The sequence below is a fragment of the Callithrix jacchus genome, chromosome 3, assembly GCF_049354715.1.
Source record: "Callithrix jacchus isolate 240 chromosome 3, calJac240_pri, whole genome shotgun sequence".
Taxonomy (NCBI): Eukaryota; Metazoa; Chordata; class Mammalia; order Primates; family Cebidae; genus Callithrix; species Callithrix jacchus.
Genome location: NC_133504.1, coordinates 135,019,439 through 135,039,747, shown reverse-complemented (window position 1 = coordinate 135,039,747; position 20,309 = coordinate 135,019,439). Strand labels below are relative to the sequence as shown.

Sequence of the window (20,309 nt, the reverse complement as noted above, 5' to 3'; positions counted from 1 at the left end):
TTAAAATCTTTTGAATTTTTGTTCTCAAGTTGAAAATTTGATCTCTTTTAAAAGAAATAAACTTCAAAGAAATACAGATTTAGAAGAAATGATTCACCCAATGTATTCATATTTTCTGTCTTTATCCTCTCTCTGCTTTCTCTCTCTGGTCTCTCCCTCTCTGTCTTCCTCCCCCACTTTTTACCCTACTTCTCCACCCCACTCTCTTGAACTTTCTCATTAGAGTTCCACCTAAAGAACAACAGCTACAATGCTCTTACAACAATAGGCTACGTTATATCAAATTTATGAAGCTAAAAATGTTATCTTGAATGGGCTTAAGTATATGTTCTTTGAACTAAGAGAAAGTACCACTATGATGTTATGAAAGGGGTGTGTGTGTGTGTGTTTTAAAAGGCTCCAGTTGGGCAACATTTCATGCTTGACAGTATGAATTTATTTTTTTTTAATTGTAAAATATATGTTGGACAGACTTTCTTATATCTGTTGGGCAAGGAAGTAATTATGTTATCTAAAAATAAAACTCACATACATTTTCTACTTTTGTTCCTACCTGCAATGAATTACTTGCTAACAGAAGTTAATATTTAATTGGCTAGGTACGAAAAGAGTATGGGAAATGCCTGCGAACACATTGCTGTAGTGGCAAAAGTACAGAGAGTTCCATTGGTTCAGGGAAAACATCTGGCTCTCGAACTCCTGGGCGCTACTCCACAGGCTCACAGGTAAACAATAGTTGTTCACTGAAATGAAGTAATTCTTAACTATATTTCTGTTACCAGTTACTGTCCCTTATGATTGGTGCTAATTTCTATCCTGTGTTTCACACATCATTTGTTTTTGTTGTTTCACTGTGTCCCACATGGGAATGATTCTGACAGAGAAGAAACCAAAATTGTAATAACATAATGAAATTTAGGGTCTAAGTTTGCATAACAATTAATGACTTCAGATTGTTTTTAGTTCAATAAATACAGCAGGTAAAGAAGAAATTTGCCATTTCATCCAAAATTCAAAGAAAGTAATATTTCATATACATAGAAATGTGATACCTCGACATGGTTCTAATTCGAATTCTTCTAACTAGTATAATAATTCTCCATTACAAACTGAGACAATTTACATATAATATAGTATGTTAGGTAAAAATAACTATGACTCAATCTTATTTCATACTAATAAGTTGAAGAAAAGTCAGGGCAGTGAAGAATACTGCAACAGTATTATTGCCGTAGCTGATCTAAGCTCCACTCCCATTCGTCTAGCACTACACATAGCAGCATAGTACCTTACCCGAAAAGTTTTAAGCTTTTAGGTAAACTGTGTGCCATTTTTCCTGAGGCACAGTTTCAGCTCAAAGGTTATTACATAGAAATCTTAGCAACTCCTGAATGTTAAAATAAGCCAGTCAAATAAAAGACATAGGATTGTGTAGATGATGAGTGAGTTTGATTTCAATCTAGCAAACTGGTATTTTTTGTTTGTTTGTTTTTTAAGATAGAGTCTCACTCTATTGCCCAGGCTGGAGTGCAGTGGTGCAATCTCAGATCACTGAAACCTCTGCCTCCTGGGTTCAAGCAATCCTCCCACCTCAGACTCCATTCTGCTGAGTAGCTGAGACCAGAGGCGTATGTCACCACACCCCAATAATTTTTGTGTTTTTTTTGTAGAGATGGGGTTTCATCATGTTGGCCATACTGGTCTCAAACTCCTGGCCTCAAGTGATTCGCCTGCCTTGGCCTCCCAAAGTTCTGGGATTATAGGTGTGAGTCATGCAGACTAGTACTTTTCAGATTGCATGATTCAGTAGAATAAAAAGTCATGTTTTTAGTGTTGCCAATTAAATTTTTCTGAGGAAACTCAAGTTTAAATTGATAAATACAGTTATAGATCAAGAATTAATTTTTCTTAATTCTTTTAGCTCAACCTATAAATCTAATTATTGTTTCATAAATTTGGTTATTTTATATAAAATAAGTTATTGCTTCAGTTATTATTTGATGGATGTTCAATTGGCTTGTAAGCTTAATAGATTAAATTTCTGTAAATAATTTCATTTATATGCTTAGAAAATTTAATTTCCTTATATCCTTTAAATATCATTTATAAATTTAATATATCTAATTTTTTCAAACACATCAACTGTCATACACACCTAACTAGCATTTGAAGCACTGTTATAAATCAATGAATGACCAGTGTTTTCATAAACAGTCTCCTCACCAATTGAGTTTTTTGTCTTACAAATAAAACCAAATTTTTAGTAACAATCTAATATTTACCATTAAAATTTAAAAGATTAACCTATTACTGTCAAAAAATTAGACTATCTTAAATAATTTTACCAACCACAAATCATGAGCCTTAAATATAATTGCACAATTATTAGTAATCTGAATTTCATGTATTATTTACATACCACATTGAGGTTGTAAAGTTGCAAATCAGGGGAATAATTGTCCCAACTCAGATGGGTGGAAGTTTCTGAGTTTAGGACTATTAAATTTGCCAATCAGAGATCTGAATTCTCACATAAGAGTGGCGGAAGACAAGGGTGATGATTGTAGTATGAACGCCTTTTATAATTAATGCCTTTATTTTCAGACTCATAATCCCTTGCTCTTTCCTGCGTTTTGTAATAACTTTTGCCACTTTTCAATTGATATTGCTGATATTTCCTGTATCATCAAGCCTGATTAGCTCCGGCATGCTTTTCACATTACTGAGCTCATCAGCCACCATTCTTTACTTTTATTGACATATATCATTTTATTGACATATACCATTAATATTAAAATAATATTTAGGAATCTCATTTAGTACCTTACAGCAGAGTTGGGCAATGTTTAGCAACACTTCTAAACTACAAGTTAAGGCAGTGCAGCTCAATGAAATAATAATAAACCTGTGGTTGGATATACGTAGTTTTGAATCCTGGTTTTGTCATGTACCAGCGAAGACACAGAAAAAAGTTATTAATTTCATTGACACTCAGTTTTTTCATCTGTAAAATACTGATAATAAATACTGACATCTTAAGTTGCTAAGAAGATTAAACTCATATACACAAAACACTTAGAATAAATTGTAAAGGGGAGGGCCAGTAGGAGGGGGAGGTGGGGAGGGATAGCCTGGGGAGAAATGCCAAATGTGGGTGAAGGGGAGAAGAAAAGCAAAGCACACTGCCATGTGTGTACCTACGCAACTGTCTTGCATGCTCTGCTCATGTACCCCAAAACCTATAATCCAATAAAAAATTAAAAGAAAAATTGTAGGTGCTCAATAAATGGTGGTTGCTACCATTGATTACTGTTGTTATTATAGAATATTATACATATTTTTAAGCTGTACCATATTTTTGCCCTCACTCTTGTAATTTGTAATATCACAATTTTACTCTTGGAAAATAATTTACATTTTTTTCTTATACTTCATATAATACTAATTCTGATTAACTGTGACCATCCAATCTTCCATAAGGTTATAAGTTACTTAAATCTATATTATTTGTTTAAATAAAACTAATGAATGTATTTCTCATTAATTATGGCCACCCATAAGCAAATGCTAACATATTCACTGATATTAAGACAAAATTTGGGGAGTATGGATGCATCGTTCACATAGGAGAACTTCTAAAATAACTATCACTATGTATTATGCTCTTTAACTTAGAAATACTGAGTGCCTCTTGTATATTGCCAGCAATCTTCTAAGCTCTGGGGATAAAATGATTAAAAGACATATAACTTCCCCTATGATCTGGAATATTTATTCTAGTATTGGGAGACAGAAAATTTATTAATAACAAACAACCCAGCAAAAATATCAAATTGGGAAAGCTGACAGAGAACAAAAATATGGTGATGTCAGTTAGCCAGGTGGCCACTTAGATTAAGTACTGGAGAAAGACTACATTTGGAAGTGGTACTTATGCCCAGGTCCGTGTTACGAGATTCTAAATGAAAGGAGAAAAGGAAATTCAGGGGAGCCGTTTTCTAAGTGAAAATACTGCTAATGCAAAGCCTTTATGGTGTGAAAAACTTGCAAAAAATGTTTGCCAAAGTAGGTTAGAGGGAGAGTGAGACAGAAAGTCAAAGAAAAAAGGAAGAGACAGATCCCTAAGTATTGGTAACAATATGAAAATTAATTTTATTTTGATTACTTTGGAAAGCCAGTAAAACAATTTAGGAATGAAAGTGAGAGGATATAATCCACATGTAATAAAGTTTATGTTGCTACATTGTGGATAATGGAGGGGATGATTGCCAAGACTAAAAAGTAAAAATCCTCTTCACCTCTTGCTCCTCCAAACTTACTTCCTAGTACTAATCACTCATAAAAGTTTTATAATACACATCATTCACACAAACATATATTCTCAGAAATGGGTGTAAAATTTTTTGAAACTATGGACTAAAAGAATATCTTTTGACTTTCTTTTAATTGTTTCGTCGTTTATCTTTCATGCATTTTATTTATTTTTAGATATTTTGCTTTTTATTACAGAATATTTGAAAAATAAAAAATTATGTGACATATGTACATGAAATATTGAAACATTTTAATAAGATGAACACCTGGGAACCCAACATCCAACTTAGGAAATAGAACATTTTCAATATGTTTTTATCTTTATTTAACCTCTCCCTAATCAATCCCTATGCCTCCCTCCAGAGAGGCTCCTAAATTTTGTTCTGTCATTCCCACAACTTATTCTAATAGTTTCTTTCCCTCCAAAAAATGTTCAGCGTTCCTTTGTTGAATCTTTCTTTATAAATGATACTTTATTGTATATACTCTTCTCTGACTTTTTATTTTTCACTCCCATATTCAAAAACCCATCCTGGTTCATTTGGTAAACATCTAAGTGTGGCCTATGTTATATTATGTAATATATATGTATATATCTTTATATATACATACCTTTATTTATTATATATATACGCCTATATATGTGTGTGTGTGTGTGTGTGTGTGTGTGTGTGTGTGTACACCTATATTTATTTTATATGTATATCTTTTCCTCTTTTTCAAACTGCCTGCACTCAGGAGCCAGATGACCCCCTTCCAGTACTGGTTATGCCACTTATTAGGGCTATGCCATTGGGCATGTTCATTAACCACTGTGCTTCAATTTTCTAATGTGTAGGATTGCCTACCTCATTTGATTCTTGTGAAGTTTTGATGAGTGAATACATGAAAAGTATATAGTAGGTAAAAGAAAACATAGAGATAATTAATTGATATAGATACATACACACACACATATAATATACATACACTATGTAGTATGTGCCAAGTATAACACCTCAATGAGTAAAGAAGACAAAAATTACATTTTCATAGAGCCTCAAGCCTAATGCAGACATTAGACATTAAATATGAGACATTAAATGGATAGCCATTAAATATAAATGTAACAAATAATTATATAATACATGGTATTGTAGGAGATGTTAGTGACTGTTGAGGGAAATAGTAGGGGAACAGGACTGAGATGTGATTGGATTGTGTGGGTAATCTACAATTCTAAGTAGGGTGGTCAAGTTTTATCTTCAGAACATATTTTAGAGTTAAAAGGATAAAGGAATTATGCATATCTGTATCTGGGTGAAGGGCACCCCAGGCACAGAAGACAACCAATGTTGCCAAGCCCTGAGGCACAAACATGCCTGGCATATTAGAGAGCAGCAAGGGGACAGGTTTCACTAGAGCAGGTAGGGGAGAGTAATAGGAGGTGAGATCATGGGGACAGATCATTTAAATATCACCTAACAATAATAACTTCATCAATTCCCAGTTAAAATATTACTTCTTCAGGCTACATTGTTCTCAGACTCCCTAGACAAGGACATGCCTCTTAATATATGGTAAAAATATATGGCATAATTGGTAAAATCTTAAAATATTCTTTAGTATAATGAAGTCACGGAAGTGTACAAAACATAAGTGTATGGCACAGTGAATTCCTACCTCTTCCCAGGCCAAGTATTAGTATACTGAGAATACCTTGGAAACCCTTTGAACCCCTTTCAATCGTTAACCTCCAAATATGACCATTGTCTTAGGTTTTAGTAGCACATTTTAGTTTGCATATTTTGATACTTATTCACCTGGAACAATTCAGTACATACTCTTTTATGTTTTCCTTTGTTCCCCAGACATCTGCATTACTGCAGGAGGCTATAAGCTTTTGAATTTTCTTTGCTTTATATTATTCTATAGTTTATTCATCCATTGTACCATCAATAGTCATTTTGGTTGTCTATATTTTGGCTATATTTAATGACGGTATGAAAATTTGTGGGCATATTGTACTTTTGCATTTATATTTTTAATAATCTGATTAATCTGTTACTAGTTTAGCAGCTCCATGAAGGTCAAGACATTTTGTGCTTGCATTTCACCTTTGTATCTTATAGGTTAGTACTTGGCAGGCAGTAGATAGTAATTAATATTTTCAATTAATTAATTAACCAACTAATAAAAGAAATGTGAGAGACTTGCTCCCAACATTTTCCTTTTTTAAATTAGTTTGTGTGTGTGTATGTGTGTGTGTGTGTGTCTATGTGTCTGTGAGTATGTGTATGCATGCATTTGTCACCATAGAGAAAATGTGATATGCAACAATTTTTCTGAAGAATAAACATGTTCCAAGATTTACAAAATCAGTTGTCTGATATTCTAAGCTTGACTACTCCCATAATTCAAGGAGTTCAAATGTATTTGGAACATAACCCATTGTAAGCATGGCTTCATAAGTGGTAGCAGTATTTCTTACAGCTATTTCACCCTTGGAAAAACTTCTGAAAATATTTTGTTTCTTCCTCACAAGATGGTTAATCCTTTTTTGATCCATAACTTAATAAAATGGCATAACAGAATAAAACAGAAAAAAGTCCCCCAAAATGGAAAAAGTTTGTAATATTTATTTTCTTGAATTATCTGACACTTAGACATTTGAATGTAGGAATATCAATAATAATGTAAGAATTTTTAGTTATCTATAAAACTTCCTACTGAAGCAATGAATCAACTAACTTGATCTTCTTCAAAGAAAGAAAATTCAGGATAGTTATGTAATCTTTAAAATTATCTTCTTATAAAAGTTATGGAAAATGTAAGTTCAATAGCATTTTAATAATGTTCTATTTTCTTTTCTTAACAAACTCTTTTGCAAGATTCTGATTTCTTAAACAAAGTCGTTTGTTAGAACCGGCAATTTAATACATATTTAAACATTCTCATTCCAATAAAAGTTACAGTAAAAATAATTTGTTTTCCCTTGGAAATTAAAATTTTCCAATTCTAACTGTCTGAAGATATATACTTCTGTATATCTTCAACATATTTAAATTGGTATAGTACTTTATCCTTATTTCTCTTTTTATGGCTATAATTATCTTTGGTAGATAGGCATTTAGAAATACAGTTAATGAGAACCATGTATTATCATGAACATTATTTCTGATGTTCTCATACGACTGCACAGCAAACATGTCGTTTATTTGCCAAATGCTAGAAACAAAGGTCTCATATAACTATGACAGAAAAGAAAAGAATGATTTGTGTGAAAGTTCACTGCCTCATGAGTTCATTTTCTTTCTGCCTTCCCCCCCACTCAGAGCCGAATCCGTAGAATGTGGAATGACACGGTTCGAAAGCAGTCAGAGTCTTCCTTTATTACTGGAGATATAAACAGTTCAGCATCACTCAACAGAGGTAATTAGAAATAATTTTTCATATTTATCACTTTTCTGATTACTTTAAAAATTAAGTGCATTGCTTGATTTGCAACGTCTGTACCTGTTCCACATGATAGAAATATTGTAAGAACATACAACTTGATTGAGTGTAGAAATGGGTTCCATTATTCATAAGCCGCTTAAAAAAAATCCTGAATTTTCAGGAAGTCTTTTCCAAAAGGAAGTTAGAAAATAAGAAACTTTTTTTTTTCCTAGTCATCTGCTGCTGCTATAAACTGGAGAGCTGTCAGGCCTCATTGGAAGCATGAAAATGGGCAATTATGTGGCTATATAGTCTGCTAAGCATCATAGAGTTCCACATTGTCTTAGGTATAAAGCAATTTCATAGTCTTTGTGGAAATGAAAGTATACTGTCTAATACATACTTAAGGCAACCTGTGTACTTGGGAAAAAAATCACATCATAATATCTAAAAGACTTACCTGGATAATATTGGATACTTAAAGATTTAGAAGAAAAAATGCCTTGGAATATATTATTATTTTTGTATATGTTATTTTGTGTTTGTGGAATATATTATTATTTTGTATATGTATTATTTTGTGTTTGTGGTTCAGTGTTCCCTGGGTGGCATTTAGATTTTTGAAATGAAGAAAGGAAGTTCACTTAATCTACTGTTTTGTCTGTGGTCATTTTCTTTGATCTTTCTCTCTCTCTCTCTCTCTCTCTCTCTCTCTCTCTCTCTCTCTCGTTCTTTGTATGTGTGGGGATATGAATAGAATTTATTTCACTGTAGTAGAAATGACTAGATGCAACATTGTGGAGACCAAGAGGCTACTACAGTCAGGAATGGGAAATATTTAGACTATGGTTTTATCTGGGAAGGAGGCATTTGTGTGAATTTATTTTTATGATCAATATGATTATTTCTTATCCCCAAACTAGAATTATTATTTTGTTTTAAGCTTATTTCTGTTAGGTTTTTGTTATATTTTATGCTGCTTAGAAGCAAACAGTATAATAATTATGACATGATTGAGAAAGATTCAGATGCTAATACAGGAAGTGTCAAAATTCAATTTGATGCTGGGATCCATGTTTTAAAGCTAGTGATGATTTTAAATTATGTACATCACTTTTGCTGGATTAGTAAGAATAGTAAGTGAGAATATTCCTCCAAATATGAAGAAAATATACTAAAATAAAACAGCTACTCCTAGTATTTTGTTTCATTATTAGTTTGTTTTTATTGGCTAGAATGTATTCATATAGACAACATCTCTCAAGTATTCTTATCTTTTTCAATTTAGTTTGGGAAAATTTAACATGAGTATTCTAATTTTTTGACATTACTTTTAAATCATAAAGAACAAATTACTTACAAACGCTTCCAAAACCTAGGATTAATTTGCTAACATATGACAATTTTTCTGTATTCTTTAAATATTTCCATATATGAAAATTTACTGTGTGTTCCAAGAAAGGGAACTGTCTTTACCAATAGGATTTATTGATAGAAGTATCTTGCATTTAATGATCTTGGCAGCCATAGAATAATTGTTGATTATGCAAAGACTGAGGTAATATGATTTTATTGATGAATTGTCTATTGTAAGGATAATTAAAATATGTAAAATTATTATTTTGTTTAACACTGTTATCAAATTTATGTAAAACTAGTAAGGTATGTAAGTTCAGTAAAAACTACTATAAATGGATAATATGGATTTAAGGTTAATTGCTATATGACACTGCTATTTAGTTTCTTTCTTTTTAATTTTATGTCAAGAATATAATCAGCCAGGAGTGGTGGCTCACGCCTGTAATCCCAGCTCTGGGAGGCTGAGGCGGGCGGATCACCTGAGGTCAGGAGTTCGAGACCAGCCTGACCAATATGGCGAAACCCTGTCTTTAAAAAAAAAAAAAAAAAAAAGTAATCAACTTGGAATATAGTGATGTGAATAACTGGATCAATTTGAAATATATTAAAGGAAAATATTATTTTATATTGACTGGTCATATATTTAAATCTGTTTATCAAAACTTCTAGTTTTAAAAGATATTTCTTACAGCTGTTAAAGGAAAGGTATGCATTTTCTTATGACATCAAATAAGTTACTTTACTGATGACTTTGGGTAGAAATTAAATTGAACTTATAATTTAAAAGGTGCCCAGGCAGTGATCATTTCATCAAGATATATATTCTTCCTTTCACTTAGTGACTTTATTGGTGCTAGAAGTCATAGTGATCTTCTTCATTTCCTATATTAATTTCTTAGTCCCCCTCAAGTCAGAAACTCCCAATTTTATTCTCATCTTATTTTTTTGTCTTAGATGAGTAGACCACTTGAAATTTTATTTCTTCATATTATGTCTCTGAAGATACTCTTTAACCTCCTTCTTTAATCTTGTCTTATTTCCCAGGGTCCTATCTTCCCTGCATTCAGGCGTGTGTATCATATTTAGGTAGGTGACATCCAAGATTCACCTTTTCAGATAAACACTTAAGTCATCTCAGCAACATAATTATTCACTTCTGTTCGTTCAAAAGATTATATTCTCTATTACTAAAATAAAAATCTTAGATACCACAACTTTTTATCTTCATATATTCTAACTTCCCATTCATTTAGTTTTTTACAGATAGTGTTTTTTTTTAATTCAGACTCCATTTTCCTTTCTTTCTAAGTTAGATGTATTAAATCTCTTATTTTTGTCTTTAAGATAGTTCTGACCCTTGAAAACTAGAAGCTGTTGTCCAAAAATCAGTCCTATTTTTAATTTAGGTTTTCTTTCCTGTTCATTCCACTGGTCAATTCATCAAAAGAGTATTATTTAAAAATTTTGTATGTCTTATCATTGTTCTTACAAATAAGAATAAATCATTATTTTCTTTAGGATCCATTGAAAAAAAAAAAAGAATACACCATGCAGTGTAGAACTACTTCTTAACAGTATTTATTTTTTTTTAAACCATCTCAAATATTCTGCTCTTGATTCAGCTTGTTCCATCATAAGTGTGAGATTACTTTTCTAGATTTTCCAAGGTGATAAATTTGATTACTATTGGGATTTTACTCCTTGGAATCATGTGAAACCTTGGAAGATTTATTGATATAATAATTTTCAGTGAGTATATTAATTCCTTTATATTCTCTTTAGAAGTTTGTTGTTTTGTCACTTCATCTCTTTAAAATCTTCAATTAAAACCATACTTTAAATATCTGTAAATATGAAGGTGTTTCTCAAAATGTTTTTTATACATTTTCAAATATTTTTCTTGAGCTTACTTGTTTGGCACAACGTTACACACTTAGACAAATTCAAAAATCCTTGAGGCCAATACCCCAGCACTACTATCAAGTTAACTTCAATTATGCCACTATATACACAAGTAAAAGGAGCTTTAGAAGAGCTGTAAGGTGATGGTTGATTATAGAGAGCTTCATCAAAGATTAACTCTAAGCCAAACTCAAGTTTTCACAAACTCATAGGACCTCAGGATGGTTTATACATTGGTTCATTTAAATATTTACTATTCTGCTTATAGCTTGAAGGTTTAGTCAACACCCAATTCCCAATCTCCTCCCAGCACTTTTGGAAATCTAATTCAACTCTCTAGTACCTTCAAATTTCTTGTAGCAGTGAAATGACTTGTAGTTAGAGTAATTTTTTTCCACTACTCCACAAATCACACACACACACACACACACACACACAAATATATATATAGGAGATGGAGTCTTGGACTGTCGCCCAGGCTGGAGTGCAGTGGCATCATCTCAGGTCTCTGCAACTTCCACCTCATGTGTTCAAGCAATTCTCCTGCCTCAGCCTCCCGAATAGCTGGAATTACAAATGCACACCACCACACCTGGCTAATTTTTATATTTTTAGTAGATGTGGGGTTTCCCCATGTTGGCCAGGCTGGTGTTGAACTCCTGACCCCACGATCTGCCTGCCTTGGCCTCCCAAAGTGCTGAGATTACAGGTGTGAGCCACCATGCTCAGCTATTTTTATTTTTTTGAGACAGGGTCTCCCACTGTTACCCAGTTTGGAGTGCAATGGCATGATCATAGCTCACTGCAGCCTTGAACTCCTGGGTTCACATAATCCTCGTGCTTCAGCCTCCTGAGTAGCTAGGACTACAGGCTCCCACACCATTTTTTAAAAACTTTTTGTAGATGTGGGGTTTCACTCTGTTGCCCAGGCTGATCTTGAGCTCCTGGCTTCAAGAGATCCTTCTACCTCCATATCTGAAAGTTCAGGGATTACAAACAAGAGCCATCGTGCCCAGCATTGAACTATTTAGATTAGCAATACCAGTAAAATTTTAGTTTGATCCAAAAATAAAATGTTTACTGAGAAATTTCCTCTGGCAGTGGCATAAATTGTTAAATATTTCTACTCTTTTTGTGGCTTTATGTGGAAATTGGGATATTTTCTGAAATTAGACTTTATCTCATCATAAATATTATATGTATTAGGTTTTATCTCATCATAAATATTATACTTATTGGCTTTATCTCAACGTAAATATTATATTTCCCATTTTCATTTGATTTAATTAGTAGGATTGAGGTCAGACACCAGAAACTTAGATTTGAAAATCAAGTTTTGCTAAGAAGATCTTAGCAGTAAGGATCTTTGAATCACATAAGAGTGCCCCATTCCCACCCCAGCCATGAGAATTTAAAATTTCCCAGAATCAGAACAAAGGGCATTTGTTTTTCTTCTGAAACAATTGCTTGTCTAGTATCATGAATTTTTATTTTTCCCTGATCTCCTATCCTCCATCTTGTCAACCTCTCAGTTAATTTGATTTAGATTTTTATGCATAGGGATTTGATTAGTAAGGATATATTTATTTAAGTCAAATTTAGTTGTATATAGGAAGACTGATCTGTAGATGTGTAGCACTTATTTATTAATGCTGATCTTTTTTCAGAGTTCAGATCTTTGTTAATCTGCAAAAGCATTCTCAGCAAATATATTTAATTCATAAAACAGTGATTACATATGACAATACATTTGTTTTTATAGACTTTTAGGGGTAAATTTTAGATCATAGCTAGTGGCAATACTACCTACTGAAAGGTGAGCCCATCTGTTAGGAGTATGGTTGCTACAGAGGGGAAAGATGTTGCTATCAAATCGACATTTGCAAATACTTGACCTACTCATTTTAGTTTTACAAAATAATTCTAAGAAAGGACACCTGAGTTTTAATCCAGAGACTTCTGGCAAATTGCTAAACATCTCAGGGTCTATGCAGTAGGGAAACAAACAGTACTCACTTCAGAAGGTCCTTGAGAGGAGTAAATGAATATATTAATATGTAAATTGCTTACAACAGTGCCTGGAATGTAAATATTATCATTGTTTTATTCAGAGGTTCACTTATACTTTCTAATAAATGAAGACTTGTCCTTGCTAGTGTTCTCAAGTAATCAGATATTAAAATTCATCATTCTCTACCGAAGTTTTGTTTTCATTTTTATTTTGCAGAAATAGGTGGGAAGAATGAGGTGATTACCTGAATGCCAAGTAAAAGAAATAATAATAGATTTTTCTACCCTGGAGGCTAAAAAAAAGAATAAAATAATAAAACTGAATTGTCATTTCTAAATTAGAAATTAAATGCACGTTGCATCTGCCTAGTTGTATTTTCCACTTTTGATTTATAATCATGTTTTAGCATCAAAGAAATAAAGGTAATATATTTCTTCTCCCTACCTGAGATAATGACATAAGCAAACACCGCCTTCACTTTTCTTTTAAGTCCTGTCCTCTCCCTCCAGAAGCTTAGAGAACACTAGTCCAATTCAGACAGCTCCGCTAAATAACCAGTTACGTAGTGAAGCAGGGATGTGGCTCAGACCTGTTTTTAACTAATGTTTTCTCAGAGCCTGTATTGTCTTTCCCAGATTGGTCACTGAGGCAGAAGAAACCTCAGAATAAATCACCTGCCATCCCATTACTATTCAGGCTTCTAAACATAGTTTGCTTTTATGTTTTTAAAGAAAAGTGTAAATGAAAAAAATCTAAGTGGTGTTTTACTACAATTAATGATTTATATAAATTAAAGCTACTAGAACAAAACACTCATATTCATTCACTATAGTTTATTAATGTCAATAAATATAATTTGGCTTATATGAATAAAATATACCATATTACCCTGAAGCTGTGATGTTCTGAAGGATTATAAAATCATTGGTTGTAAATATTAAGCAGCTCCTAATGTAATCTGACATCTACTTATGAAATTTGCAAAAACAATAATATGCCTATGGTACTTGCATAGCTAATAAATCAGAGTAACCTAAATAACAAACTATTTTTATTTTGAACAAGCATTATGCAGATATGAATTAAAATATAAGTATTCTATGACATAGGTTAATTTTTCTTTTGAGAATTTTACCATTATATTTATGCCCAGTATGTCTATAAGTTTGTTCTTTATGTTCTGTGTAACTGAGACAACAGTGTTCTGTATATACATAATTATTTATTTCCTTTGTACATGTTATCAATAGAGACAATCAGAAAATGAACAATAAAATAAAGAAGCCTGTGTTAGGAAAATTAATTTAATAACAAAAAGGCAAAATAGGCACAGATTCTTAAAGTGAGTCAAATAGATAATTAAACAAGGCTGTATTATATCCAGGTTTTTAACTCAAGGAAATCAAATAACTTTCAGAGTTAACTCTCTATTCAAGTCGCAAAATGAAATATATGAAGTATTGATGTCCAGTCAATCTGGGGCAAAGGTTCTTGGCTATAAATTGTTGGCAGGATCTGAAAAAGAAAAATATTTGTAAAGCTTACTCAGCAAATTCTTCTTATGCATTGCTTTTAGCTTTGTCTCTGGTATACCTCCTCCAAGTAATCCAGTCTCTCACAGCTAACTAAACAATAATAAACAGTTTGTATTTATTATTATTCACCTAAAGCTCTCAAAGATTCATTTAAAAAGAGAGGGGTTTTAAAAATCTATTTAATTTTCTCATTTTTATTGGTTTATTATCATATTACCTTACATATTATGAGCAGTATTTCCTACCTCTCTTATGAATCAAACAAGCTGCAGTGAGCTACCTTAGCAAATTCTAAACATAATTGCTATAGAGTGTTTCCACTTAACTCTAAAATATTACTGTTTGCTTTATGTAAGTTACTGAGGATGTAATTTTTTAAAATTCCTTTTCTTTTAGAGCTAAGTATGAAGATTTCAACTTAAGAGTTGTTGGTGTTCTTTTCTCTGATGGAACACAGTATGCCCCTCATAGTTGTTAATAAATTTGCTGTTTCTCCTTTAGTCTGTGTGTAGTCATTTGCATATTGTACTCTGTTCATTGTTCATTATCCATTTTCTTTATATTCATGAAGACACTGGGTTTCTTGGTAGTTACGATAACTTTTCCAAGATCACATGACTACTTAGGGCACCATCTAGATACCCCAAACAAAGTCTTTCTGACCACAAAGCCCTACACAGGATAACAAAAGCATTCATTCTTTTCATATAATGCCAATTTTTCATGAAGTTGAAAATTATATAGATATAGTCATTTTAAGAAAGTATTTCAAAGTGACCTTTATTTCTATCACCTAATATGAAAGATAGATATTCTTAACAGTGCAGTTATTCATATCTTTATTTCTTAAATTCCTTCATGTATTATTTGTTTGCTTCCATTTTATTTTGTTCTAAGCACAGTATTTTAGAGTGGATTTATCCTACCCGTGTAGCGGAAAAAAAGCACACCAAAAAAACTGAATATATGAGGATATAGATTGGTAAGCCAAATAATATTTTTGCAAAATTATTTGATACAGAATATGTTGAATTAATATACCTTATTGCCCAGTTGTAGGGCTTAGCTTGTCAGAAGAATTTCATTGTCATTCTTCTTTTCTTTCCTGGAAGCTTTCAAAGTGTTTTATTTGTAGAATATTTTCTATTTTAATTCAAATTTTTTATATTTCAGTACAAGTATGAATTTTTGGTGAGGGCAAAGATTATATTAGAAAAATAAGTAAATAGCTTTTCTCTGTAATCATGTAGTAATAGAAAAGATAGAACTGTTCCCAGATCTTTGTACTTCTGAATTTGATGTATTTTGAAGCTGTGTCCTTTTCTGTCAGGATAATACATTAATGCCTGGAATAAGTAGAATATATATTGCAATTGAAATTTCAGAAATAATGTTAAAAATTAAACTTATTATTATTATATTGCTAATTCTGATTTTAAGGAAAACTTTGATATGCTTTATAATTCAAAATTTTAAAGCAAACCACATGATCTGTGTCTTTCATCTGGAAAAATGTTCCTGCTAATACTATAAACATAAAGGTTGTGATGATATAAATATCATATGTAATATTCAAAGTTAATTCTAATAGAGTCATCATTCATTTAAATTATTTTTCTAAGAAATAGGATGTATGAATTTTTGTCTAATATATTGAAGTAAATGGGAGTTAATTCAATTACACAAAAAATTAAAACGTGAAAGGAGGATATATGTTTAGCAAAGAGAAAAAAGCCTCATTGGAAAAGAAGTACTTAAATTGTAATGACCAATAATTGGGTAGTATTTGATTAAATTAGCTCCTGTTGAATTGCATCCAAAGGCTTGCATTTTATATAGCTCAGCTTTATTCTGCATGCCATTTAAAAGTTTAATTGTTTATATGATAGTTCTCCTATGATTTTCATAATCAATTTCTCCATAGTTTGTCATAATAAGGAATATGGCCACTTCAGAATGTAAGACAAGTTAATTGCCACAGTCATAGAAGGTAATTTACAACCCAGAAAATCACTGGAGAATTTAGAAAGATTTGAGAGGATATATAGATTGAAGGAAGATAGTCAATCTTGATTTAGAAAAATGGAAACAATGTGTTTCCTGAATTGGCCTCGGTCTAAATAGAACAGAGCTGATTATGATCATAGTATAAAATAAGCCTTCTGCAACATTATCAAAAATCTCTTTATTCATGGATACCTTATTTGAATTCATGTCTATTTTGTTCAGACACACTGTTTTCAAATATAGGTTCCAATTTAAAAGCTCAAATTTTAGTCACGACAGACCTTCTGCATGTAAGATTATATAATATGGACAATGCTAAAAATACACGAATAATGAGCAGTGAGCTATACTAAATGTCATATTTTTTTCACTTTGGTAAATTATTTTATCTTTATTAATAATACTTTCATTTGTTCTGTATTTTGTTTTATTTCAGCACAAATTCACAAGCAGTGTGTGAGTAAAAAGTAAATACAGCTATAGGATTGACTACATACCATTACCACTCTCAAGAAATAATCTGATTTAGAGGAAATAAATTGAGTTGCTACTGTGTGAATGACAAAGATAAATATTTTTTCCTAAGTGCCTTTGATTTACTAAAAAGAACTGTGGTTTACTGTTATTTTGCCTGTGGTTAATCAAAATTGACCCAGTATTTTCAGACTCAGTATTCTTTGAGTACTATACAAAAGAATTCAAAATGTCCAAGTTAAAAGAACACAGAAATACATGGTTTTGACTATAAAAGATGAGCTTTAGAGATTAATAAATGACTAAAATGAGTCCTTCTCTCCTGCAAACCAATCACTTTCTCTGGTGTGAAGCAGATTCACCAACAATTCTGAACTTCAATCCTACCACTCTTTGCTTAAGCAGTTGAAAAACTTAAATCTTTGAAGAGCTTTGCTTTCTAGTTAATTATATGCATAATGTCATTGAATATCTAATGATGACAGTTTTCTCATCTGCAATATGATAAGTGTCGTGTTGAATAATGTGGAAAAAATATTAAATATGAGAAACACCTTAAAACTTTAAAAGTTACAGTTCAGATTTTAGATTAAAGAAGGAGTTTTTAAAAACCAAATAATAATGATTACAATCTATAAGCAAAGGCAGATAAAGTTTCTGTCTCAAATTGAAACAGTACTCATAACCCATAAGCTGTTGGGTGAAAGTGTAAACAACATGTATAAAAATCAAAATGCTAGTGCCCATGTTATATAAAGAATGTCTGCAAATTAATAAATGAAATTCAATCACCCAATATAAATGTGAGCAAAAGGTAAGAACAGGCAACTCACAATAAACATATGTAAAACTACCCACCTCTCTAGTAATAAGAAATGCAGAGTATAATAGTGATACGAAATACTATTTCCTACTCTATCTGATTGGCAAAAATGCCGATCTGACAATACTAAATCCTAGCAAGAATTTGAGAGAATGAGTGCACTACTCGTGGGAATGTGAATTGTACAAACACATTTGACAGCATTTTGGCAATATGTTATTGCAATAAATTGAAAATGTGCACACAATACGACCCAGCAATTTGACTTACAAGCATTTATTGTAGAAAAACACGTGTCTGGACAAGAAGACACATATGTAGCCAATTAATACAAAATAAAAGCATTCAAAGAGGTAACTTCTAGGGTTTCCAACTCTGAAGCTTCGGATCTGTATGTTAAAACAGAGGCAATACCTCTGATTTCAGACTATTTCATTTCATATTGAACTAACAATAACTTAATCTGTATTTTAGAGAAAATGTGTCATTTAAATCTGTATTAATGGATTCCCAGTGAATGAATTAGCTATTAAAAGAAGCTGAAGTGTTTCCAAACGATTTGAATGAAATTTAATAGGCAGGTTGATTAAAATTTAATAGCAAACTTGTTGGCTATTAAAAGTGCACAGTGTAATAAATCAAGATGTCAGCTCTTCAATTTATGACTTTGAAAAAAAAGATGAAAACGTTCTTGGCATTCAATAAAATATTTCTTTTTTGGCACTTTGTAATTTCATTGTTTGAATTAAAACATTATAATCTAAAATTATGGTTTCTGTGGTTTTGAAACTTACATAACATTAAAGATGTCATGTAGATTCTATTCATTGTTTTTTTTTAATGAGTCACTTGGTATTGATTTATATAGCTGTCCCTACACAGTTGAACTAATTATTTCCACTTTCTGTAGATTGTTTATGTGTGTTGATATTGTTTTGCTATACCGAAAAGCAAAAAAAAAAAAAAAAAAAAAAAAATAGGACACAAAATACTTAAAATAGACAATGCCTATTTACTGTAATTCTGGAAGCCTCTTTTGTCTATTTACTTTCTTTTTTATTCATTTCTTTTATATATTTTAATTCAAAATACGCAAATAGAATAATTAAATATAATCAAAAAGCATATGGAAGGATTAATGAACTACAAGGCTCCTAATAAAATTATGTTGAAATATTTTCTCCTAATAAAATTATGTTGAAATAAATAAATAAATCTTTATTTATTTATTTATTGAGTCAGCGTCTTCTGAGGAAGAGGATCCTAAAAATTTTTTGAAAATAATGTCTTTAAATATGTTTAAATAAAACCACCAGAGGTCATGGGTGACCTTGAGTAAATTATAAATATTGTGACCTGTGATTCTTTATGTATTATGTAATGGTGGTAGATTAGATGATGTTAAAAATCTTCTTCAGTTATAACCTTATTCTGAGTTACAACCTTTCTTTATAATACGATCCTACCATCACTTAGGTGATATAAATTTACTATATATTTGGAGTACTTCAAATTTATTTTTTCCTGTTTTCTTGTTTATATTATATTTTACTTGCTAAGGAAAGAAACCTCTTATTCCTTTATACCAGTTTTCTTAATTATTTTAAAGGAAATAAAAGCTGTTAGAATCTTTCATCAGAAGGAAGTGCAGACATGTGAATATGCGCAATTTAGCATACAAACATATACCTAAATCATTTTACATGTGATTTTGAGGATTTCCCAACTTCATAGATACCATCTGCCTGTGAAAGCTTCCTTGCTTTACACTGAAGTTAGTTTTCTAATGCCATAGAAAATACAATCATTAGAAAGACAGTTTTTACCTGTAGAAAAATAAAGTCTTCACCATGGGTCAAAATTAAGGTCTGAAGACAAAAATAGAGAGACGTCACTCAGTAGTAACTCTGCTTTATGCAAAACTCTAATTGATATACATTAATGTATATATTGCAAATGACTTCATTAGAAATGTTATTTCAAGACAAAGGAGAGAGAAACATGAAGGACTGGATTGGAGGATATTAACGGAAAAAGAACAGAGTAAAACTATTTTATTAGGATCAAGCAAACAGAACATTTGCCATCTTAAATATTTATAAATACAAGAATTTGAAAATTGAGGCATATGGCTATGTGACTATTGATGAATGGTTGAATTCTGTTGGTTTACTAGATCACAGAGGTTTTGAATGCTAAAACTTTGGTCATTCAATATGATCAAACAAGTATGTAAATACTTTTTTTTTTTAAATGAAGTCTGAGGGCAGAGTAGCGTGGCAATTCAAGTTATTTTAAGATCTCTTCAGTATACTTTCGTTAGCCTGCTGTCAAGAAGAAGCATTGTTTGAATTATTTTTCTAAATGATAGATTCAAGCGAGATCCAACTGTAATCCTTTTTCAGATCTGTTTCTTTACAGTTTCAAAGCACACCATTCAGCCTTAGATTTCCAGTCCTCAGTTACA

The 20,309-nt window shown here is 31.6% G+C and overlaps 1 protein-coding gene across 50 annotated transcripts in view; it reads left to right on the top strand.

Moving 5' to 3' along the window:
* Window positions 1–20,309, top strand: part of ADGRL3 (adhesion G protein-coupled receptor L3) — an 850,050-nt gene that overhangs the window by 808,485 nt on the left and 21,256 nt on the right. For all 50 annotated transcript variants that reach the window (XM_078367177.1, XM_078367171.1, XM_078367163.1 and 47 more), the window contains 2 exons: window positions 600–725; window positions 7,629–7,725. In XM_078367177.1, coding sequence (XP_078223303.1) covers window positions 600–725; window positions 7,629–7,725 — 223 coding nt within the window. The remainder of the gene's footprint in view (window positions 1–599; window positions 726–7,628; window positions 7,726–20,309) is intronic.